At 33.4% G+C, this 26,301-nt stretch overlaps 2 protein-coding genes and 1 non-coding gene across 3 annotated transcripts in view; 1 reads left to right on the top strand and 2 right to left on the bottom strand.

Moving 5' to 3' along the window:
• The window catches only part of LOC103314274 (uncharacterized protein), a 30,965-nt gene extending 14,356 nt beyond the window's left edge, over window positions 1-16,609 (bottom strand). Inside the window, exons 1-2 of the mRNA XM_008199833.3 lie at window positions 16,239-16,609; window positions 8,941-8,998 (exon numbers count right to left, since the gene is read on the bottom strand). Of these exons, the coding sequence (XP_008198055.1) occupies window positions 8,941-8,998; window positions 16,239-16,418 (238 nt within the window). The 5' untranslated portion in view covers window positions 16,419-16,609. The remainder of the gene's footprint in view (window positions 1-8,940; window positions 8,999-16,238) is intronic.
• A 383-nt stretch (window positions 16,610-16,992) lies between these two features.
• Window positions 16,993-19,347, top strand: LOC103314275 (uncharacterized). Its single transcript, XM_008199834.3, has 6 exons — window positions 16,993-17,146; window positions 17,189-17,448; window positions 17,498-17,564; window positions 17,619-17,657; window positions 17,725-17,805; window positions 17,856-19,347. The coding sequence occupies exons 1-6, from the start codon at window positions 17,057-17,059 to the stop codon at window positions 17,985-17,987; spliced, it is 669 nt and encodes a 222-aa protein (XP_008198056.1). The 5' UTR covers window positions 16,993-17,056; the 3' UTR covers window positions 17,988-19,347.
• A 5,167-nt stretch (window positions 19,348-24,514) lies between these two features.
• On the bottom strand, window positions 24,515-25,455 carry LOC103314276 (uncharacterized). Its single transcript, XR_010332913.1, has 3 exons — window positions 25,107-25,455; window positions 24,679-25,046; window positions 24,515-24,620 (listed from the first exon to the last, which is right to left on the bottom strand). It is a non-coding gene; the product is annotated as an uncharacterized LOC103314276 (transcript).
• Between the last annotated feature and the right edge of the window lie 846 nt (window positions 25,456-26,301).

Raw genomic sequence — 26,301 nt, forward strand, 5'->3', positions numbered from 1 at the left:
AGACGAAACCACTAGCCCGGCGCATCCACCAATTTTGCACAACTCTACTACATTTTTTGTCGCTCTTTAAATTAACACAAAATCAAAAAATATTGTATTTAAACCACGAATACTTAAGTTTAAAACTTAAGTGTAAGTGCATACTTTAGTTTCTGTAGTTTAAGTAATAAAATTGATACATTTATGGGCCATTTAGCGGTGTAATCCAATAAATTTATCGAGGGCATTATGTAATACACATGTGTCAAATCCAGAAGACGTATTAGTATGGAAAAAAGATAAATCTCATACATATTTCACAATGTTCTGGCGAAATATGTTTGTACGAATAGTTACGAGTGTGTATTTCAAGATATGACAAAATCAGATATGCAAAGTGTACTAACAAAAAATATTTGAAATATTGTTACAAAAGATTACCTACTAGAATCTATAGTAATAGTTACCTGTTTGATATTGACAAATATTTCTTGCAAAAAAGTTGATCTGAATGTCCATAAATTGATTATAAAAACCGGTAGAAAAAAATGATCACGTCTTTCTGCCTATTCCTGTTGCCTATAATGTTTTTATGCAATTTAAAAAGTCAAATCTACGAAACTATAGTAAAACAACAAGGCAAAAATTAAAATCTAATGTCAATTTTTTTGCATTTTCTTTTGCCTTTATGTTGTTTCTAGTTTTTAGTTAAATGCAGCACGTTTATTTTATTTTCTGTAATTGGGTAATTCATCTGTTGACAATAAATAAATAATAATAATTATTGAAGTTATTATTATTTCTATTATTATTGTTAATTTTATTATTATTATTATGGTATCTACTTTTTTAATCGAATCTTGTATCACGTAATTTAAACCGAAACTTTGCTTCCACCAGGATCTAAAACAATCTTTTTATAAACTATTTAAAATGCATTGAGATTACTTGAAAGTGATTAGCATGATAGAAATTAATTTTTAATTGTTTTCAGATTTGTGCGAAATTACAAAAATCTTAGTGGATTCTTTTTAGAACTGTAATTAGTTGTATATACAGGTGCAAAATTGGGAACTCACAAAAAAAATATATTGAGTTCCCTTTGTCTCCAATGGTGCACGAAATAATAGAGGTGGCCAGCCGAAGTAATTGACTGTAATGATAAAACTGTCCCACTTTTTGATCAAAAAATTTCTCTTTTTTCTTTATTTTTTAACAAATAAACGGGTGCTGTTAACTTTCTTTCCAAGGATAAGCCATTAAACGTTTAAATTCGCTAAAGTTTGCCTTTAGCATCATCCGCCACCGGTTTTAGCGACGCTTAAAAGCAAAACGTTGGTAATAATTGTTTCAAAAAAATTACGTTCTCGTGAAACAAATTTCGCTGTTTTCATTTAAAGAAAACAAGGGGCAACGAGCCCCCAGAGAAGCCCGTAACGGCCCCCGGGGGCCGCGACATATTTCGCAGATGGGCTAATTTAGCCGCAAGCCCGTCTTTGATCCAGTTTACAAAAACAGATGCCGCAAATTCCCCGAATGCCGGTCTATTGCTGGAAGGTGTTAAGCGTCAGATATCGACACGACGTCCGTTTCCGGTCGGCATTATCACAGCGAACGCTTGACAGCGAGATGTATGTGTCGTGTCAGCGTTATGAAAGCGGGTATTTGCTTAAAAAGGGCGAATCCTCCGGTTTGTTTGTTTTATGAGCGGCACGTGAACATTTCTCTCTTAATATATCATTTGAATAATGCAAGGGACGATGAGTTATTTTCTGAGAAAACGGGAAGTTTGGGTATTTGTTTTAGTTTACTCAATTATCAATAACTTGGGCAATTTCGTTTTCTTGCGACGAGAGCAGTTTAGTGATTGAGGGTTTAAAATGCGGGTTAGGGTCTATTGATAAAGCAATTAGCAAGGGTGAAACACCCTAACCTGGCGCATCCAACAATTAAAGATTTCTTGGCAACTTAGTCGCATGTTAAATTTGGTGGATGCGCCGGGTCATTTCTTTGGGCAAAGTTTGAGGGCTTTGGCGGCCGCAGACCTAAATACGGATCAAATTGATACAAATCGTTACGTTTCTCCAATTAAACTCAGACAATAAACCGAGGAAGACGGCACATCTGGTGCTGTTTTTCCACGCAACCATCAATCACCCCGAAGTACCACTAGGCACAATAGATACATAAACATTTCGGTTGTGTGATAAATGCAGAGAGCGAGCGCCACAATGGCTTGTCACTTATTACGCCTCTCGCTTCCTTTGAATTTTTCCCTGAACAAAGGCGCACCTCGTTGTTCTTGCAATTACCTTCTATTAATTACGGAACGTCGGCCTCTTGATTACATAACTGGAGTTGCGTTGAACCGATGTCTCGTCTTGTTATTGTCGCCGGATGTGTAACAGAGATTTCAGACGATGTCATTAATTAACACCGACGGCGCCGCTTTTTGTTTGAAACGTAATTAATCTGGCAATTACGGACGATTCTTGGATGAGGCTTACTTCAAAAACGGCGAGCTTTCGTCGGAGGAGAATTATTAATATATCGGCAGAGGCAATAAACATGATCACGAACTGCGGAGAAAATCGAACTTGTTTCTTTTGCTCCTGTTAGTCAATACTTTTTAAATTATTCGAAAATTGGCTTCTTTTACTATTTGTTCTCAAACTTTATTGCATATTTAGTCCACGGTTCAATTCTAACTCTCTTGAATCAAAGAAAAAGTGTGCGAGTTTTCCGATTTGAAATTGAAATCGTTTTATTACAATTATTTGTTTCCAAATCGAACGAGTCGAAAGACTGGAGGAATTATTCAGATACAGAACGATTTTTTTGCAGTCTCGCTCTATTGTTTGATGTTTTCCATCCAAACGAACTCGCCGGCTATCATTTTTTATACCCTAAGGCCGGTTTCGCCAATGAATAATAATAATAACAACAACAGTTAACGATTCTTTTTTACTGTTCATTAGTTAGCATGACCACTGCTAATAACACAGTAAAAATACTTTTAAAAGGGTTAAAAGTTAAAAGGCAGTGCTTTATTTTTATTAAAACATGAAACAACGAATTAGGGGAACTATCAAATATTGATTTCTCGGCTCTTTTGTCAAACTTCTTTGCACCGAGAAATATCGCCATGCAGTGCCATAACTTTTTAAAAATCCAATACCTCCAGATGATAATCCGGCGCCTTTGAGTCGTTCACTAGCATGACCGTGCACCGGCGCTATTACGGCATCTGGAAATCTCATTAGCACGTCTTAACGGCCGAAGTTAGTCGATAGTGTTGCCTCAAAAAACGGACTAATTGGAACGGGATGATTGGATCTCCGGTACGTTATAATAACGTCCGAAAGTGTCGTCTATAACTCGATTAAGCTAAGCCGGGATCTTCCAACAATGAGGCAAAAAATTTGCCGATTTGCAATTAGACGAGCTAATTAAAACCGGATCAGCAGTGTGCCCGGAACCGCGTTATTTTTCCGGTGTTTGATGTAGACTTTTTATTAGCCCATCCAGCCGTGAAATTCGTCTTTGGCCGCGATAATGATCAATGCAACTGTGGAACTCCTCGTTTCCGGTTCCGGAAACTCCGGCTCGGACGTAAACACATTTCGAGGCTCGCACACGAAAATCAACAAATAAATAAAGCTTAATCTCCGAGTAGGTATAATTTTCGGGCTGGACATGATGGATTCGCCGGATTTTCGGCGGTTTTTCCATTTCAATTAAATAGAGTAAAGATGGGCTAGTTGAAGTAAGAACGCAATTACTCCGTCGGGCTTAAAATAAACCCGCGTTATCTTTATTATCGCATTCGTGGAAAAAAGCCTAATTAGTCGAAGGAGAAGTCGGCTCCGCCTGATTCAATTAATTTGGGAATATTTTCGTGATGGGATTATTTCCGGTTCACGGCGCGGCGATGTGACAGCTCTGCCTTAAAATTTGGAGACGCGTCGCTCTTTATAAAATGTTTTCGTTATTATAATATTTCATGGCAGTTTATGGCCTCTATAAATTTTTTCCTGTACTATTTATCAAAGCTTTTCGCAAAAATATCGCCAAACTTTGAGGCGATTCTTCAAAATTTTGGTTCACGTATTTGCGTCTCACCGGCGAATAATTGTGCTGCTAACGACGCTAACTTTCAGCAACATCAACAGATCATAATTAACTGCGCGGAAGGAGCGCAGATGTGTACACTAACGAATTAAGTGATTCTAGACCGGTCACAAAAGTGCTCTCTCGATTAATTGCCACGGGGGATATTTTTTAAATTGGCGGGTAAAAGGGCAATTTACACACTTTAAAAATTCAACTGGCGGCCGGAACATTTCAAATTTAAGTCAATTGACGAAATGGTGGATGCGCCGGGTTAATTTTAACACGTTTTTGGATAAACAATTCTTTGTACAATTTAGTCATTTAAACAAAGATTTATGAGTAAAACAACTAATTTTCTCCTTCGTCGTGCTCCAAAACCATTCGTGCTACAATGGAACCTCTTATAAAACTCGTATAATAATATACTATTTAAATGTAGAAGGTTCTATTGCCTATTGCATTTATTTTAATTCTATCAAACCAGTTTATTTATAATTTATATTTTAATCAATAAAACCAAGTCTCCTGTTTTTGTGATGTTTTTTGTTTAATTTTTATTAAAAATTTGGCCAAAAATTAAACATAAAGTAATGGAGAGCTTTTTTCCAGCATAGCAAAAATGCGTCTAGTCTAGATACGTTTTACGACGTTCACCGAAACAAATTTGAAGCGAAACTTTATAGCAAATATTTTTTATAGTTTTGAAGTTGTATATTTCTCATTTTATCTCTGCAGATATTTTTACGAGCGTTGGGGAAAATAATTACGATGACAATAAATAAACTGTTACAGACAGTTATGGCTAATAATAAATGCCAAAAAAACGGTTAATTTGTGTACTCGTAACCACCACAAATGTCGGCAGTTTTTTGCTCCACGAACAACTTGCTCTTGGTAAAATTATTGACGAAACGTCACTCAGACACTCAGACCCATCGACGCCCTGATTCTATTTAAACTTTGAAAAACTATTTAACAGCCGACGCCTTGGCAATTTTAATTCGTTCCTCGGCGTGTTTGAGGAAAATTAGTTCTTATTAGTGTTGGCCGTTTCGTGGCTCAGCCCTAAGCCCCAAAAACACTCTAATTTGTAGGGTTTCAATCGGTCAAGGCTAGCTGGAGCTCCTCCAACGTGGGCGATGACTCTTGCATTTTCGAGCCAAAACTCCGGTTTTAATTTGAATTAATCGTTCTGGCGTTAATTTTTTATAGGAGTGCCGGAAAGTTCGGGCTAATTATCGAAGTTTTGCAACACCTGGACGTTGAGGTTTTACTAAATTAATGCAAATGCTAAATGATTAAATTTGGTGGATGCGCCGGGAGAATCGATTTGGTCTAATAATAACAAACCTTGATGGCTCAAGAATAAATAATTGCACCGAATTCCTCTAATTGGAAAAATCGAATTCAGCTCGTATTTCAAGTGAGATATGACGAAAAATTAACTGCGACGTTCGACGATAATGGTCGTAAATTCTAAAACCGGACAAATCCGGACGGGGTGAAGCCGTTTTCGGAAATTCACTTTTGACGGGTCACTATCATGATAACCGCGAATTTATTCGGTACGATTTTAGGCGTCTAGACTGCTTTTACGGTTTCTATTGTCTCCACTTTCCATTTCTCGATTGTTTCGAAACGCCATATTTGAAAGTTTACGAATTAAATTGTAGTTAAGCCAAAAGTGTTTTCACTTTGAGTTTCTCCCAACCGAAAGGAGCAAACTTTCGAAAGCGCGCTATACTTTTAATGGCGATAGACGCTGGCGAAAAGCTTCCCTTTTTCAATTATTTCATTACCAAAAAGCTTTTATCATAACACAAGGAGTTATTCGATTGTAAAGCCGGCGAAATTAATATCCGAGCTTTAAAACTTTTAAAACCGTTGCAAAAATCACAAGTCTTTACCGCTTATTGTATTAAGTTCTTTGTATCTCTCCGTTTTAATTTTTTGTTACAAGTATTGAAAACGTTCCATTGCATTACTCGTATATTACATATTTTGATTCACTTTTTTTTTTCGTTTGGCTTTTTTAATTTTTGAAGTGGTCGTAAAAACGGTTCTTAGAATAATTACTTATGATTTTTGGCTAGAAACCGGAGTGAATAAATTTCCTATTGCTGAAGAGTGAACAAAGAGCCTTGAGCGAAGGGTAAATGACGCCGACATTTTGGATAAATGAGTTTAGAAAATTACGCGTCCTTTCATTCTGGTTTCTTTAGGGCTCGAGCGCAGGCGGCTGAGTATCTCCCGTTTTTCAGTTGTTTCATTTCCATTATGTCGAGCTGGCTGGGCGTAGTGTCAATATTGCCTTTGTTGGCATTTTCGAAAGTGATGTGATGTCAAACGGCGTTAATCTGAAAATTTGATAGCGCAACATTTTGACATCTGCTAACCGCGATAATATCCGGAAATGACATTAACTTAGCGTTCGCATTCGCTTCATTATTGTTGTATAAAATCACGGAGGATTACTCCCATCTTGGAGTGCGTCGTTCCTCTCGTGATGTCTTCATTACACCTCCGCATTTTCCCGGATCTATTCAGCTGTCTCGTCACTGTGACAGGCGTTCCCGACCTGTTTACATCCCGGAAGGTTGTCGCGTGATAACCCGAAATTTAAACTTTGCTAAGTTGAAAATTGATGAAAAGCAGCGGCGGCTCGCCAGCGCCTGGTGAAGTGCGACTTCACCTAAAATCTATAAGCACGTACTCTTGTCGAAACTAATAATAATATTAGTAAACTCTTCAAAGTCGATTCAGGCGTATTAGTAACTTTGTCAATGGAAATGCTCCGCTTTATCAGAATGAAGTTTTGCAAAACAAGTAAGTTTCTTGTTCAAAAACAAGATAAATCTATCAAAGAGAAGATCAAAATAATGTCCATTTTCGACTGTTTCTTGGATGCTTTTACCCTCAGCAAAGTAGGACGTTCAAAAAGACAAAATTAATAAGACTTTCGACCTTCGTTGGCAATCGTTCGGCAATTTTACAAAAAAATTGATTCTCACTTATAAAGAGCTAAATCTAGCGTAAGATCAGAACAGTAATTAAAACATTTCTTAAAGTTAAAAACTTACTAAATGCCACCTATGTTTTAAGTTTTTTGCGAGCTAAAAATTATTTTAATCTGAAAATTTTGATCTAATTTGTGTCATTTTTGACAAAGTTCTGCTAAGTAAGTAATTTTCTTACTGAGAAACAATAGTTAAATCTAACGAAAAAGGCGAAAATAGTGTTTACAAGCCTTTTTTTGTGTTTTTTTATTCTGTTCTAGCGAATTAATGTGAGTTTTGTCTGAAATGCAAACCCAAGAAAGACAGAAGTAATGTTATTTTAAAATTCATTGGGACTTTTTAGGTGTTTTTTCAACTTCAGATTTGTAGGTTTATTGATGGAAATTAAAAATAACTGTAGTACGTACTAATAAATCTAGCGAAATGTAAAAACACGGTGCATTTGACCTTACTTTTGGTTTTTTTTGCTGTATTTTACTGAAAATTTTCTCAAATTAAGTGAGCGTTTAGTAATTTATGAAAGTGTAATATTACAAGAAAGATTAAATTGAAAATTATTTGAAGCCGAGATAAAAAATATAGTTTTTCTGATGTGGAATTTAAAATTTTCAATATTTATGTGAGTGTGAAAAAGTCTAATTGAGTTAGGAAGAGTTGCAGTATTAATTGGTTTCTAGAAACTACACAAAATAATCGACGTATTAGTAGATAGTTTTCATGAAATTACTTCAAACATGCCAAAGAGCATCTAATTTGACTAATTTAGTCGACTTAGAGCCGGTTTATAGCAAGCTCTATTAAATTTTAATTTGTTGTTAAAAGCTAACTACGCGAATTGACAAATGAAATTGGTTCAATTTGGTCACGTGATTAGTTAATCACGCATTAAATTGCGGATTAAATTAATGAAGCTTCTATAAACCCACCGTTAAGGTCAAAAATAAGTAAGTTTCTTTCACTCAAAGGCAAGATAATTTTAGTCCAAAGTAATGTTATTTTAGACCTTGATTTGTGTATTTTTGACCTGTTTTAATGAATTAGTTTGAAATAGATTACGTTTTTTGGCTGAAAGTTATATCATTTTTGATTTTTATAACTAACAATTTATCGGTTTATTTAAGCAAAATTTTGCGAGAAAAATTAGTTTCTGCTTAAAAATCTTTAAGTTAAAAATAGTGATTTTGAACTAATGATCTACGTAGTTATTGTAAAAATATTAGTAGTCTCTTACGAATGAGACGAGCTTTTAACGAAAGATTAAAATGTAACATTATTTGTGATCATTCAATTTTTTTTATTAAAATGGAATTTTGCTTATAAGCGAGATTTTGCTTTTGTTCCTTTTGTTCATACTTCTGTTGGCTGCAAAAAAACTGTACCTAGTTTTGAACTCACGAACCGCCACTGACGAAGCTAAACTTTTCCTTAGCAAACTTAAGCGCGCCCCATATTTCCCAATAAAAAATAATCAAGCCGGGTTTGAGACTAAAGCAGCCATTAATAAGATAGTTGCCCCGTACTGTGACAGTCCACTTCATCCGTCATATTTCCACAATGCGAATTTGTTTTAAAAGCGGAGTTTTATTGCCGGTGTCAATCATAATGTCGCCTGTGTCCGACAAGCGACTGTTTTTTCGCTCCTCTCTTGTTTACCGCGCCCACTTGTAAACTTTAAGGATAAAGAACGCCAGAACAGAGAATAATTGCGGTTCGGTGGCGTTTTATAATGGCCTTTTTGCTCGAGAGGATTAATGAGGGGGCGATTTTTTCGTTAAACTGTATCATATAAAAGAGTGTGACGAGGGTGTGAGCGGAAAAACTCCCCACTTACCTTTTTCCGTGCACTTCTCGACGCAGTCCCGCACCGTAGATCCTTCGCTTACATATTTCTGAAACAAAAGGACGCCACTTGCGTTATCTGACTTTGTAAGCTTTCAGCAGAGTGACTGAAATTATGCATGAGCTTTCGCTTCATTTAAATCTCAGTTTTGTTGTTATTGTCGCACGTTTTTGGGGGGCGCTCCGTGGGGAAATCCGAGGTTAGTCCGGCTCTGGCATGCATAATGCAGCAGTAAATCGTGTGATAATGCAATATTCAATTTTCGTGAGAGGTGTATGGAAATTTTAAAACATTTGCTTGCCATGAAACCTGACATGGAATTATTTATTCATTTTGCATGTGGCTATTTAAATTATTTCTTCCACGGCTGATTCAAGGGCAATTGGGGGGATTTATGGCCGGAAAGGGCGCGGAAGTCGCCACTCTGACCTTTCGGTCACAAATCTTAATTATGCCTTTATTCGGGAGAAGACAAAGTGATTACGGAATGGTCACGCAATTTACGACCCCAATTTTAAACCCTGACTCAATTAAACCTCAAAAACCAGAAAAATTATCTTCTTTACTCCCCAATTAATAAAAAAGTACGATTTTCGTACATTTCTTGCGACAACATTATTATTCATTTTATTACACGAGAATGTAACAATTAAACTGTGAATAAGTCACTGACCCTCTAGTACGTATATTTTGTTTATGTAATGTCATTTCCAATGAAAAGTAGAAGAAGAGCAGAAGAAAAATGAGGTTACATTTCCATAAATGAAACAGTGCCATTTCCACGTTATTATTATTTATTATGTTAAAATATTAGCTTCGCAGGTACTACGATATTTCATTCCTCAAGAAAATAATGCCCCAGTTCTTAAAAAAACAATTTGTAACTCTTAGTCGTTTGTATCTAAACTGAACAAAAAGTAACGCACAGAATTAATTTAAAAAAATCTCCTCTGACAGGTCTATTCTATTTTTATAAGTGCTATAACATTGACACCATAGCTATATTTAGAGTATCATTGGTTTTTGAGTAATGACTACTTTTTTATAACAACTAATATTTTCGTTTACTGTTTTTGAAAGTATGCTTCTTTCTTTATCTTTCTGGTAAGTGGTAAGTAAAAAAAAACTTGAAAAAATAAAACGAACTATTAAAAATAAAATAAAATCAAGAAATAATATTAGAAAAGAGTTATTGAGAATTTTACACAAAAGATTTTATTTTTCTAAATTATTCCATAAAGGGTTTTTTGTTTTTTCTTTATTAATTTCTGTTTAGGTTTTAAATTGATTTTCCTGCTAATTAATAAATATTAATAATATTTTTCTAAAACACGTGGAGCTTAAATATTGTTTTCTGCAAAAAATGCGTTAAAAATTTTTACTAATTTCATGAAATAAATAATTAATTAAATAAAATTTTTAATATTTAACGGGTGGTTTATACTTATAAAGCTCTGTTAAAATTTAAATCGTTGTTAAAGTTTAGCCACGCGAATGGACCAACCAGAAAGCTTCAATTTGGTCACGTGATCAGTTATTCACGCATTTAATTGGAGATTAAATTATTGACGCTTCTATAAACCGGTCCTTAATGTAGGTATTTTAAGTATTATTGTTCAAAACATTATTTAAACCTCATTTGTTGTAGAATAACACCAGAAATAATAAAATTTCGGTTAATTAATATTTCAATATTTTAAATTTTATTCGGTAAAAGCAATTGTTTTTGTGAAATTTTTTATTTCATTGTTTAATTGTACCGGCTTTGTCCTAAATATGGCATTATTTTACGTCTCTCACAAGTTTGGATCAAACACAGCCGTTCTTTGAAAAATAATAAATTGATTGTTTACCTGACTAGCTACGAATTAAAAATTCATTCGTGCCTTTTAGCATGAAGGGCCCGAAATTGATTATCCAATTTCGCCGAGCGAGTGCTTTGGAGTGTTTGACTGGAAATCTCTTTTAAGCTTGAAAGCCCCCGACTTTTCTTCTATAAACTTTGTTTTTCCAAATTCAGCAATAATCAGTAGCGAATTTTTTCGTTGGCTGTACCCAGCTAACACCGAATTAAATCAGTCTCTTAAAAAAAATCTGGAGTAAATTGAATTCGCCCGCTCCGGCTTTGGCGCCACCGAGGGAATCCCCGCGCTTATTTTCCGCATTTTAATTTCTAACGACTTCGAATATCTGTATTTACGGCCCTAATTTCGGCCGGGTCCTGCGACACGTATGCATTAGCATACAGTTTTCGCGTGGAGTCCCGGGGGATCCCGCATTTAAATAAGAATAGAAGGAAATTCTGGACAAAATCTCGGCGATGTTGGAGGTTAATTAACATCATATGTTGGGCGGATCTTGGACGCATTCCTATTCAGATTGTGGCGCATTGTTTGAAAACGAGCTAAGTTTCGGACTGAATGCTGATTAACAGCTACAGAGGCGTCCGTGCCGCAAAGGGTCTGACTTAATTAAAAATTGAGGCTTCAGGCCGAGCGCAGGGATCCAGTTATTTCCCAAACGGCGAAACAATAATATTGGCCCTGTTTTATGCATAGCCCTTGTAAAAATCTAATTTTCACACGGAATTTGCAAATTCCGAAACGTCTTGCCTAATAATTGTTAGTTTAATAATTCAGGCGGAATTTAGTGCCGGGAGAATCGACGAATATTATTCCGCAGCAGCCTTCCCGAGTGTGTTGACCTATTTTACCACACTGTCTTTTTCTGCACACACTTTATTGCGCTTGCTTTTTCAGGACGAAAATTTAAGACTGGTTATGAGCAAATTTCAAATTAGAGCGTTTAAATATTGGCTTCATTTTGCAATGTGAGTCTTCAAGTAATTATTTGGAATTGGGTTGAAAAATAACATTTCAGTTTACGTTGAGGTTGAAACAATTTTCTTGTGTACTTAGCTTTACAAATTTAAATATTTTGCTCCTAAAGAATTCTGAGCGTGTAATTTGCATACACCTACTTCGAATTTTTAATATAAAAGAAGGTGAATTTCGGTTTCAACAATCGGAATAAAATAATTTCCCAATCCTGATCTTAATGTTTTTATTTTGGTGGTTTGTTGGCTAAATTGGAGACATCCGGAAGGGTCACGAATTAAACCTCATTTTTTTCCTTCTTGATAAAGCTCTTAATGCTCACGACATGACTCTTGAAAAATGGCTTTTGCATACCCTTTTTAAGGGTGAAATATTAATTCGAACTTCATTGTTTCCATTTTTCCAGGAGAGCTTTCAAATTAAATTTGGGGCCGGTTTACAGAATTAATTATGATCAAATTTTAATAATTCACGATTAATTTGACGTTGTCAATACAAAGTAATTCAATTCAAATTAGTTTAGTCATGGATTACATTTTAACCCGTTTTCTGTAAACCAATCCTAAAGTTAATTAAACACAAACAAGAGAGAGTGATTTTTGAGTGACAAATACGGTCGAGTTAAACACGTTTCAAACAAACTTTGATTATATGAAATACAATAATCATGGTTTTGTCAAATAAAACTTGGTTTCGTCAAATGTTGGCTAAGTTTATTTCAATGAATTTAAATTTAGTAAATTAATTTTTCAGTAATTCTTTTTACTCAGACAAACTACTTTTGCCAAAATAAATACCTTACAAATTTTCTCTGTAATATTGGGTCTTTCATAAAGTTTTAATAATAAATAATGTTTTTTGAACATTCACTAAAGCTGTAAATAGACTCGCAATTCGTTACTGATATTTATTTAATGTTCTCTTATTTTTTTAAGTTTACCATGCTCTTAGGCTAATGCATTTCCTTGTTTGAATATAAAAAATTATACAGAGGGAAACTAGAATTATGCGTAAAGCAAAGTTGTGGTTTGGAGACTTTGCTCTTCTCCCTTTGCGAATTTCTCCCCTAAACGTGGATATGGATCTGAATAAATTACAAGTAATATTATGTAAGATTGTATATTCTGAGATGTTTTAGTGTGTAATTCCTCTTTTAGTAGCACTGTTCTGTGATAATAAATAAGAAAAAGTTTGTAAATTCTCTGAAACTGTTACGAAAAGTGTATGCTTTTTTTCACAATACATTATTTGGTTTCATCACAGGATAAAAATAAAAGTTTTCATCTTTATTACAAGTCGAAAAAGAAAGTTAAAAACAAATTAGAATTTCAACTAACTTCCCCAATTGTGTCCTAAAATACAAATTTGCTTGGGTATAAAATTCTAACCGAAAAACTTCTTGGTGATGTTAAATTATTGCCGCTTTAATTAGATAGGAATTAATAAAAACTTATTACAGGTGTAAAGGTCTATTTTCCTTTTCTTATTCGTTACAGGAAAACTCTTAATTCCGACATGAAACTTGCAAAGTTCGTGACTTTTGTGTGATAACTGACGCTGAAGATTTTAATTAAGCACAAATTTTCAATTCGCGTTTGTTTCGAAACGAATTTTTGATCAAAATTACCTGTCAGGAATGATTAAAGAGTTCCGATAGGGACTTTTATTATACACGACAATTTAATCGCTGGATGCGTTCTTTTTAATATTAATTAGCTATAAGAGGATTGTTTCGGTTAGGAAATTGGATATTTTGCTAAGAGTGTTATTTTAGTGAGTTTATCTGAAAAAATGGAATATCCCGCAGGAAGCGTCACAGGTGCACGGTTCTATTAAGCCTATTTTTTCTCATCTTTGTTGGTAAAGCTCTTAATTCCTGTAACCCGAAACTTGAAAAATTGTCGGACGTTTGTTTGGTTTTTCAGGCTGAAAATCTGAATTAGGGTCTTGGACAAGATCCGGAAACACGAGTAAATTTTCTCGTAATAATGGAGACAAATGCGGTAAAAGTGTCGCAAATTAAATAACTCAGCTGGAGCGTTTTTCATATTAGATTTTTTGGAGCGATGCTACAGAGTGTTTTTTCAGCGTTAAGCCGGAGTTATTGAGTGGGACCAGCTGAGGCCGCTCCTTATGATATTTACATTATCCCCTTTTCGTCTGGAACAAAATGAGATAAATTTCATCCGAGGGAAAAACAGATTTTTTCTTAATAATAGTAAACGAATTTTTATTCGCCGTTTCCCGAATGTAGCGTTTAATAAAAAGCCCGAAGGGCGCGACTTGAAAACTTTTCGCTAATAAACAATTTTATTTCCACGGATCGATTTTTATGTCTTTAGGAAAAACTCACCAGATGGGAAAACACCGGGGGTGGATCGCGCTAATTTAATTACTTTGCGCCTCCAAAATTTGAATAAATATTTTTTCATTAAAATTCTGATTGGCTTTGTTTAAACCAGCGCTATTGTTCCGTTCGGATATTGATGGATCGTTTGTTGAAATTTTTCCGTTCAAAAACCTAGATAAGGGTAATTTTGTCGCGAGATGATTTATCGCAGCTGCAAGTTGGTGTAAATTTGTCTGTAATCTTTGCCCCCTTCACGCGGCGATTGCAACTGCAGGGGCGCCGACTCAGGGGGCGCAAGCACCCGTAAAAATTTAGTAACATAAAAATTAGTAGAGCAACTAATTGCTTAATTCGTTGAAATTATAACTCTTTATAAAAACCTACAATTATATTCCTTTCTTACTTTATATTTGTTCACTTTAAAATTATTTCAAATAATACAAAGCTACAAGTAAACTGTTTTTTTCTCGTAATGTTTTTTTATAACAATTTTTGAAAAATTATTTCTCCATTTTGCAGAAGCAATGAAAATGACTGAAAAAATACAAAAAAATACAGAACATTTTTTATAGAAAAGCTCGCCAGTTGAGCCAAAAAAATAAAAATAAGATAAGAAGTTAAACAGACTATTGTCCAAAAATACAAACTTGGAGTTGGTTTTGCGATTTATTGTATAGATAATGATAAAATTTCTATGAAATAAGTTATTATTTTTACGATATTTGGCATTAAAAAAGTCATAAATTCTTGGCAGAAAGTAGGAGCGATACTAATTGAACAAAATAAGCTGAAAAATTTAATTTGGAACATATTTTTAAAACTTTATTTATCGCTTTAAATAAGAGGAGTTTTTATTAAATTATTCGGCAATTTCTGGCATATATCCAACAGGATATAAACATTATAAAAAGGTAGATTAAATGAATTGCATAAATTGAAAACATGGCAAAAAATACAAGCTTAGAACTTTGTGATATTTTGTGTCGAAACACAATTTTTGAAATAAGGGATTTTTCTAACAGATTGGCGTATTTTGCGTTATCTGGCCCTAATTCGATAGAAAAAAGCCAGATTGTTGGACAGAAACTATTTTTTTAATAAAAATTATTTTTTAATTTCCGGCATCGCTTAAATAAGTATTCTAAAGAATATAAACAATTAGAAAAAAGAAATTTGATAAATAAAGCAAGTCAAAATAAGTGCTTTCATATCTTTATTTTGCTTAAATTAAACAAATTATTTTTCAATTGACAGCAATTTAAAAAAATAAAAAAAGGAAATACTAAAATAAATAATAATTTCTTTCAGTACAAAACGTCCTATTTTTTATATTTGCAATTAACTCTACACTCTACAGGAAAAAAGACAGATTGTTGTGTGGACGCTATTATTTTTTTTTAATAAAAGCGGTTCTGATTAAAAAATATGTTAAATCGATTCGAATACCATATTGAAAAATTTAATTTAAAACATATTTTTGCAACTTTCTCCATCGCTTAAAATAAGGGGAGTTTATTAAATAATCCTGCAATTTCTGGCATGTATTCAACAGAATGTAAATAATTCTTTTAAAAATCCAGATTAAACGAAACAAGCCATAATAACCAATTTCAAGCACATTTTTGCATAAATTGAACTTTTTTTCAGTTAAGAGCAGTTTTTATTAGAACGTCTGATTTCTCTATGGATAAGTAAATCTCTTGAATGAAACACGTTTTCATTTGACACTGATTTAACATAAAAAGGCCAATAATAATTATTAAAAAATTGAACACAATTAAAAAATATTCTTCCATTTTTTACATAAATTAAACCCTTTGTTTTCATAAAATCGATTTCTGGTAAAATCTAAGTCAAATCGAACAAAATCAGCCAAGAATGCAAATTTAAAAAAAATTGCGATTTCTGCTTTTAACTCAGCAAAATATCTGAGGTTTCTGCGGAACACAGGTTCAAACTATATTTTTTATCTGTTTAAATTTTGCAAAAAAGACAAGAAATTTTTTTTGCGTGGTTTTATGACGAAAAAAATTGTTTGGTAATTTTTCCAACTCCGTCAGTTTTGCTGTGATGAAAGTGTGAAGAAGTCGCCGCAGGCTTACAATGCAATAAACGTGGTCGAGGCTGGGGCACTCCTTCAGCTCCATATGCGTCTCGTTGATACAGGGCGTTATGGATCCCACCCCGTCGTTGTACTGCCCGCACTGGTAACATTGCAAGGCCACAACGGCCGCCGTAAAACTCGCAAAAACGCACGCCGCCAGAATCGAATTCACGCCCATTGTGAGACTTTTTCGTGAGGAAATCGCGCGGTTTTGCAACGTCTGGAGGATGTTGGCCGACCGCCCGCGCCAGATCAACTAACTTTAACTTGTCCGGAGTTTGGGAATTGGCCTGCGTCGACTCCGGCGAATTTCGACACTTTTTCCATTCCATTTCGGGCAATAACGTTATGACAGTCGAACGCGACTATTTATGTTTAGGTTTTGTTTACAACGATAGACTCGGTGACCCCGCTCGTAAAAAATATTTGCGATCGACGACTAGAGGTCAACAAAATAAGATAATCGCGGGCGCGACGCCGGGTTTATAGTCCAGAAGGTAGCGAATTTTCCTAGTTCAATTTTCGCAATCAGCACAGTTTTCGTGACTCTACCAAAAAATTGATTGGTTGTTGGAAGACACTAATGAATAAAACTTTTGCCACAAAATAATTATTTTTTATTTAAAATTACTATTTAAACAGTCCTGTGCCTGTCTATTACCTGTGAAAATAAGTACAAAAAAATTACTAAAGCTCGCCCGGCGCATCCACCATTTTTGTCAACTCTACCGTTTCCATTGTTTGGTGAATTGTTTGTAGTTTTTTTTCATCGCATCGCCACTAAAGTCAAAGTTTTGTCAAAATTATTGCGTCAAAATGTCCAGTGTTTCGAAAAACAGCAAAACCCAAAAAAAATCGGCCTCTCGTTTGAGTCAGCGGAAACATCAAGAGCGTGGAAGTGAACAGGTGAAGGGGGATTTTAACAGTTTTTTATTTTTTGGTCGATAGAAATTTTTACAGAGGAAAGTTTTTACCAAAAGTTCAAGACCTCCGTCCACCAATCAGTACAAAGTTGTTAATGTTCCGTGTAAAATACCATCAGCATTTATTGTACCGAAAAAAGACAGCATTAAGAAAGAAACTAAGAAAGCAATAACAAATGATTGGGAGCTTAAACTTCAAAAATTTAGGGAAAAACAGCAAGAAATTAAGGAAAAATACTCGCCCAAGATGAGAGAGCTTTACGTTAACCCGAAAAAATTAAAAAGGCATGTTGTACACTTAATTTTTTGAAAGTTTTAAATTTGATGCTTTTAGAGATTCGATAAGTGAGTTACATCGAGCGCGTGTACCAGAAATTGTGGCGGAACCCATCAAGACTAATGTAAAAATTATTGTGAAATAACCTAAGGCATGACCTATTTAATCACTTTTTCAGGACGGGGGAGATGACGAAACAGAACCAGTTCAATTTCAGGTGAGTTTTATTATTACAGTACAAAAATTTTAACAAAAATAATAATAAAACTATGTTTTTTTTTCAGGAAAAAGTGTTCATTAAGCAAGAACCAATCAAGCTTGAAGATAATGCAAAATCTTTAATAACTCTGGTCACTTTCGAGCAGGTGGTTCGGCTGATTTCTCGACAATTTCATTATAACTTGCCATTTTTTAGGAGGTGCCAAGACTGTCTCCGGAGATCAAAGCAAAAGCAAATGAATTAATAACAGAAGCGCACCGAATGATTTGGCATTGGCTCTTCCGCGGCCTTTTCCCCCCGGCAATTATTGCAGCAAAACACAAATAAATAAACTTAACTAATCTGAAAAATAATTAACTTTTTATCCGTGTTATCCGTCTATTTATTTTTACGCACACATTAACAAAAAGTATGTAATACAAATCATTATAAAACGACCAACAAAAGTGGGTTCAAATTTTTCCAAAATTTTACCTTACCAGGATTAAAAAAAACTTATAAAACCTTTGTTTTTACATAAAACTGTAAAATTGTAGACTATATCAATCTGCACAGGTCAATAAAATTTGAAGAATTATGTTTTTCGTAGATAATTTCACATTTCAATGAGCCTCTTACCTGTGCCTATCTTAAATTTTAATCTTTGTCGGGAGCCGCTTTCTCTTCTAAAAGTTATCATCTATTAATCTGCTAATAAATTAATAAGTCATTGAGCTGTAATTTACGCCACCAACAAAACATGAGTGGTTTTGTGCGTTGTAACTGTTGATCCTCGTATAATGGAAACATTTCAGTGAAAATCACAAATATTATTATCAATCTACACTTTTTTGCAAAAGAAAAATCATCCTGTTTGTAACTGAAATATCTATCAGTTCGGAATTATGAAGCCTGCAGGAGGAGATGGAAAACCTTTTTTAGAATTTCAGCATTTTTTTATTTTTTATGTCCAAGTTCTGAAATAGGGGCTTCTAAGACTTATTATTCTAGTAGATGTTCGAACGATTTGACTTTGATCGTTTTTTCTATTATTTTTTAAAAATTTTATGCATATTTTCAACAGTTTTATTATTTTTTTAATTGTGTTCTATAGACTGTTTTAGTTCAGATATAGTCAATAATCATTCCTTAGCCTTAAAAGTCGAGGAATTTGAACAAGATTATGAGGTTTTTTAAGTTTTAAGTCATTTTTAAGCCATTTATGTGCAAAAGTCGTGATAGTGTTGTTTTTAGGGCCTTTTGAGCCTTGATTTTTGAAGATTTTTAACCAAATTTTCGTGTGCTTAATTTTACTTTTTTGAACAAAAAATTAAGGCTTTTGAAAATATTTGAATGCTTTTCGGTTGTTCTTAAATGTTTTCCTCTATGACGCGTAAGTATACTACTTATAGAGATAATAAATTAGTGTCCCTTTTTCTTAATCTGTACGTGAAAAAATGAATGGACAGATAATTTAGATAAGGAGTTAATTACTTTTGTACTTAGTGACGTTTATTTATTTATGTTTTTGTTGCATTTGTTGAGGGGAAAGGTCGGAGAAGAGCCAATACAGACTCACTCGGTGCATTTCTATTATTATTAACATTTTATTTTGCGTTAATTTGCGGTTGGAGAGTCTCTTATCAAGGACATCGAACCGCACGCAACAATTTTACAAAAATATACACAAACAATGGTATTTTTGCTTTGTCAGCTTTTTCCGGCTATTACCCACACAATTTCAAATTTAAATTGAAACTCAAAAAGATCCCAAGTTTTGTAACAGTTGGCATCACTTTATCATTCATAAACAATCTTTTTCAAGTCGGTGTTGCAAACACCTGAATACGAAAATGCCTTTGATTCTGTTGCCAATTCTGTTGTCATTCATGATCACCCGGTGCTCGAGTTTTTTTTTTACTTTTTTTGGTTGTGACCTGACCCAACGTGACCTTTTAATCTCACAAGTAAGGAACTGGAGTATATTGTTCATAGTTCATATTAAAAATCGTACAAAAAAGAATTTATTTTTAGACAGTACTAAACCTGACTACATTTACGTCCATAAATCATTAGTTTAATCGCGAAACATGCTGATTTATATTCAACATTGTCAGTTTTATTGACTTGAATGATTTTTTAACTTTTGATGGTTATATCACAAAATATAGTTACGCTTTATTCAACAAAATTGCTTTAATTACAGTAATTAATCCTTTTACAATGTATATCGTCGGCGTTTTATTTTATTTTCTACGGTATTTACCTTTTGAAAAGTTTGTAGCAGATAGAAAATTTTCAATTTTTCTGCTGATATCCGGCTCGAAGGACAAAAAATAATGCCAAATAGAAAATTATTATTATTACGTAAGTCAGATCACAAGACTCGCCCGAAAATAAAGTGATAAAAAAAGTATTGCAGAACATTTTTCTAATTTCTAAGACGGGACAACTTTCATATGATCTAAATATAAATATAAATACGTATTACTTAATTGTTTGTGTACGTAATTTTTAAATAATTAAATGTCTAACTTTAACATATTTAGCGAGACATTAGATACGCTTAATTTTTTTTGTAAGTTGTGGCTAATGAACTTCAAAAATAATGAAAAAAATTGTAATTGTCGAAAAATCTGTTTCTAGTTTTTTATACTTTCGATAATTATTTATGAAATCAACGTAAAAAGTATAAAACCACTTAACATTTTAACTTTAGAAATTATTGGTTTTCTGTTTATGGTCTGCTTACTTGAGCCGTCATAAATTTATGTGACAATGGAGGCTTTAAATAAGTAGGGTAAGATGGTAAGATTTATAACCCACAAAACTGCTATTGTTTTATTTATTAATAAGACTAGGTATCTACAATTTTAAGTAATAAGAAATCGCGATTTTTAGTGTATAAATTTTCAAACGGTGGACTCAATATTCTTGAAAGTAGTATTGTATTGAAATTATGAAAATAAACAAAAAAAGAATCACTCGTATTATTGCTAGTTCTTTTTATTTTTATTTTAAATAAGTGTATGAGCAAAAAAATTGAGGTAGTGTTACACCGTTAGAATGATTTCCTTAAAATTTGTCGGTATTTTTAGTGGTGAGTGGATAATTGAACGCTCATCTGCAGTGTGAGGAAATTTTATGGGCGAAGGTTAGTGCATGGGCGCGCGCTTGCAGTCAGATAAACCTTTAAATCGAAATGTTGTGGAACAGCTTGCATTGTTGATATAAGTTAGGAAAGAGTATTAAAAAATGTTTAGACAAAGAATTTTTTGTTTCAACCCTCGCGAAGGGGCTGAAAAGACGTTTTAGCTAAAAATTTGCAAACACCTAAAATTGGACACATTTTGCGTTTACATACTCATATCTTCCTTCTGGATAAAGCTAGAAACTCCGTTTTTTTTGCAAACAAATTTTCAATAAATGCAGATTTATACGTAGTTTAACAAGGTTGAGTTTTGATAAAGGGAAACAAAAAAAAATACATTTTCTTCTAACGTTGCATAGTTGTGTAGTGAAATTTTCGAGATGCGAGAAAGTTTTTTAATTTAAAAGATAGACTCCCACATAATCGAGACGAAATAAAGCTAATACTTGAAGTAAATGTTTGGTGCAAGAATCATTTCATTATCTGTAAGACTCACCAAGTTATTGCAATTTAAAATTACTGCAAAATGCGCCTGAGGTGAAACCGAACCGTATTTCTGAAGCGCTCTGAAGCGTGTTCATCGCCTTTGATAACATTTCGAGAGCTAAAAATCGTAATTTGTAAATAATTAAAAAATAATTAATGTCACTTATCTATTAATAATATACCTTTACTTTTAAACGCCCTAACTCTCTGTTAATTTTAATAATATCTAAAAAGTCAAAAGAACATTTTTATCTCATGTACTTATTTAAAAAGCGTAAAAGTGACCCAGTAGAACTAAATTACGAAATTGTAATTCATTTCAAAAGTATTCTTTGGTGTGACGTTAATATTTTTTTATCTATTTACCATTTTTAGCCCTTGAAATGTTTTCAACCACACCACGTTTCAAAGGGAAATACGCTGCGATTTCACCTCGAGCACATTTTGTAGATAACTAAATAATCCTTCTTTAAAGTCCTTTTTAAAAAAATATACAAATCGTAACGTTTCTGACGAATCAACAATTGTAGTTACACGCTGGTGGGTTACTTGGTTAGAAGCAAATTTCTAAAAATTTTAATCAATTAAAATCATTTGTTTATTGCTTTAAACGACGATGCACAAAGCATTAAACAATGTAAAACTTTAGTTTTAACCACAAATTTAGTTTCTCAACTTAATTTTATTGAAAACAATTTTTTAAATATTCCAACTACGATCAAGTTTCTAGAAACGTAAAATTTAAAATTATCCATTACAGTTGAGAAATTTGAGCCTACGTTGATAGAGTTAAAATCTGTAGAATGGTCATTATAGTGGCGGTCAGCTCGGTTTGCGTGTGCGTCATCAATTTCATTTTTTCATTACCAACACAAAGCTGTAAAAAAATTATCAAAAACAATGCAAATTTAAACAACTAAGGGGTATCTAAGGGTGGTATCCTTGAACATTAATTTACATATGCACTTCGACAACACCATCAAGTGTCACGAATTTGTCAAACTGACATTGACAGTAAATTATAGACGTCATCGCATGGTTGTCGAAAGTGTTATCGGTGTTAATCGCAAGTATTTTCTGTTCGTTTATTGTGTTTTGTGATTTGCGTTTCGTTAGGTTTTTGATTCTGCGTTTATTAGTTCTTGTTTTGTGAATCTGTATTTTTTGTAACAACTCATAATTTAAACACTTCGTAACCTCAAAAAATATTTGATAGATTGTCACCGCTATGCCCCTGCTATGTAAACGTAGTGACAGAAATGTCAGATGACGCACACGCAAACGGAGCTGAGCGCTACCATACAAGATAAATTTAATGCAAAAATTGACGCAGTTACTAGAAATCCCGATTTTTTAGTTTTAAAACAAATAGCGAATAATGTACCACCTTCGACATATTTTGCATTAGCACCAAACTTTTTATTTACTCCTGTAACCAGCTGTGATGTAGAAAGATCTTTTTTGAAATTCAAAGATATTTTTCGAGAATTTAGAAACAATCACAGTTATTCAAGCGTATTTCTCAGAGAAAATTATTAAAATATTTTTATTTAGATTTTAATTTTAATTTCCACTGAATTAAAACGCAACATTTTCAAAATGTAATAGTGACTTACGCTCCCCTGTATTGAACATCTTCATTGGTGTCCATGTAAGATTGAGGAAATGATGAAGTTATTTTTTAACGATTATGTCAAATTTGGTGCCTCGTCAGGGTTTGAACTAGCCAATCAGAAGCTGATATTAGCGACTATTTTAAAATTGGTTCAGAAAATAATCTCAACAAATATACCCCAGTCATAATAAATTAGCGACTATTTTATTGCCACAATTTTTCTTGGGTACTCCGTAATTATAATAAAACAATAATATTTATGTTTTAATTAGATTTTTGTAAGTGACCGGTAACATTGTATAAACCCCAAGTAAACTACGCCAATGCACACGCTGTAGCGGACCATTTCATCGATAAATATGAACATCGCGAGAGCGCTACGACGAGTCGGCTGATCGGTTGTGGCCTCATGACCACCCCATAAAATTTCCTCACACTGCTCATCTGTCCTGTATTAATACTGACTATTTACAAGCATAATGTTCTCTCTCGCCAACCTTAGAATATGTCATGCGTTCCATAATGCATCTTTGTGACACCTGTTTCGTTTTCACAATGTTTTTCTTTGTAAAGGCAGAGTAGAAAAAAGTTAAACTTTTGTTCAAGTCATTGCGCGAAATTATGAAAAAGATTAATTCCGCTAATTGCGTATAGTTATTTTTTATTACGTTAATCATTCTGAAGCGCAATAAAAATACATTTGTGATTACATGAATTGGACATCTGACAACAATAATTTATTGCAAATGCAGATTTGGAATTCTTTCGATTGTAACTAAAACAATGAATTAGCATTACCTTGAAAAAGTCCAACGTTCTTACAGTATAACGAGTTGTTGCCATTTAATTCATAATAATAATTCCTTGCATGTCACAGTTATTATAAAATTATTATATTATTAGAAACACAGTTTTTTGTGCGTTGATTTGCTGACAAACACATTATGCACTTTCTGTAATAATACTTGAGATAGCGAACACAAGGTAAACATGAGAGATTTGGGACTTGATTTGAGTGACGTTGCTATTTGCTCTGATAGTCTTATCACCGGCTTTTGCCCAAAACTGCCCTTTTCCATCTTAAATTCACTTGAATCATTAACTTATTTTCTTAAGGGTTCGCATCGATCATAAATCACCGAAACAAATTACTACTATAAAGGCCCCTTCAGCACACAACACCTTTTAAGCATTTTGACCTTGTTTTCAAAGGTATGTTTAAGAAAAGCAAAACTATATGGGCTTGTTCGGCACACACCATTTTTTATCAGATCTACCCCGTTTTTCAAGGTACCTTTGTTAAAAGTTAAAATTCGCTTTTTGCCCTGTTTTTCTATTGGGCCACTTGAGCACAAAAATGAACACGGTTTCGTCCAAACAAATCCGGACAAGATTATATGGCTTATGAACCCGTTCAGCACAACAGTTAAAATATTAGAAATTCTGTGTTATTTTTTATTAGGTAGAACGTATGCTATACAAACTCATGTAGATTTTAAACGAAAATTGATATATTTTTCCGAGAGGAAAATTGATGTAAAAACTATTTATTAATAAATTAGAATTATATAAATAGTTTACCTAATGTCCTAACGAGTTCGAGAAAATAAATTTCTTTTGAGCTATGAATACAAAAAATTATTTATTCAGCCAAATCAATGTATAACAAATAATACACTACTGTAATACACTATCGCCACTACTTGAACTGCCACTATCTGAATCCGAGCTACAAAAATAAAACCATGAGAAAATGAAACTTATGTTCGGTTTTTGGTTGTACTTACCTTAGAACATTTTGAATGCTGGTCATAAAAGCATCCTTGTCGTCTTTACTATCAAATCGTATAGACATTTTCTGAAATAAACGTAATGGCCCTTTACCCTCAAATACCACAGTAGTATTAGTTTCAGTACTGGATGCAACCCGATTTTTCAAATAAATCACACCAAATACTTCAGAAGACACAAGTCCCGAGTCTGCTACTATACCGCAACGATACGGTTCTTCATCATTGATGGAAAACAAACATTCAACTGCAAAAGGCATTCTAATTAATTTTTTTCGTTTCTTATTCAAGAGCGAACGCTGGAAATCTTGTAAACTTTTTAGAGCCGATAAGCTGACTCCGTACTTTTTTGTATCCATTTTTATCTGGAAGCGATAGTTTTTTAGACATTTACTATATTTGTAAAATTTATACACAATACGTACCAGATCAATTAAATCATAACATCAAATAACAGAAAATCTAACAAACTGTCGTCTGTATTAATAATCGTAATAAATATATAACGTCAAACGTTATTACTTCCTTCGCTTCCTTCTAATCTTATAACTCCAAAATAACATAACCTTTGTTTTAGTTTGACGTTACACAAAATTTAATGTGCTTGACCAAAATATAAGTTTTTTGACCAATTTTTTTATTAAGGAAAGATAGGCAGTCGGTATACCATATGTTTTAGGTATCTTGGTTGAGGCCATCAAGAAGAAGAAGATAACCTCAAACGTTACTGATGTTACTGACTGCGGTGTTGCAGCTGTGCTGTCATCATTTCAATGGCTGTCATTTGTAAATGTTTGTAAACAACGATGTCAAATGTCAATGGAGTATGAGCGTATGGTTATGTTATAAACCGTGCAGGATCGTATATTGTGTTGTATCGCCTGGCGGTTTTTCTTTTTTTATTATTTTATTGGCGGTATCTGAATCTGATAAGAAGAAATATTGGAGGCTGTCCTTGGGGTATAGTCCCGAAAATAGATGAAGGTCATCAACGTTATTGGCACAAATTAAATAGTTAGATAGTAAGATAGTGCATTAATAAAAATTTTAAAATTCTTTAGGACACCAAATAAAATTTTATCTTTAGAGGTGAACTGCATAGTAAAACAATATTGTGATTGCTTGAACGTTGAGTTTTCAATTGATTAATTATTAATTCACAATGAAAAGTATTAAAATCCAAACGGTATTGTATCAAAGTTCTCTAGAATAACTCTTTTGTCATAAACAAAACCAAATTCTTTTGTTTCTATTTTATTCAAAAGTTCTTTAGTTTTGGTATCTCTGGTAATTCGATTATATTGTGTACTGATTTTTTTGTCTTTGTATTCTAAAATATTATTTATACTATCGGAATTAATTTTTTCGGACGTTTCATAATTTAACGTAAATCCTTTTATTCTACAAACAACTTTAGCTGTATTAGTCTTATAACAATAACTTTTTGGGCCTGTTGATACCCAGTCTATTATCCATACGCCTTTACCTAATTCGTCTGTCCAATCTCCTAATAGACAGCCTGTTTTAACAGTGTTTTTTCCATCATCTATATATACAATACTATCTGTATCATAATATGCTACGCTGTTTCCTAATTTATCTAACATTTCGTATAATCTT

This window comes from Tribolium castaneum, chromosome 2, assembly GCF_031307605.1.
Source record: "Tribolium castaneum strain GA2 chromosome 2, icTriCast1.1, whole genome shotgun sequence".
NCBI classification, from domain to species: Eukaryota; Metazoa; Arthropoda; class Insecta; order Coleoptera; family Tenebrionidae; genus Tribolium; species Tribolium castaneum.

Bases quoted from the DNA above. Each gene is read 5' to 3' on its own strand.
- LOC103314275 (XM_008199834.3), top strand. From the start codon at position 17,057: ATGTCCAGTGTTTCGAAAAACAGCAAAACCCAAAAAAAATCGGCCTCT. The intron at 17,449-17,497 runs GCATGTTGTACA...TGATGCTTTTAG, and splicing joins AACCCGAAAAAATTAAAAAG to AGATTCGATAAGTGAGTTAC. The intron at 17,806-17,855 runs GTGGTTCGGCTG...GCCATTTTTTAG, and splicing joins CTCTGGTCACTTTCGAGCAG to GAGGTGCCAAGACTGTCTCC.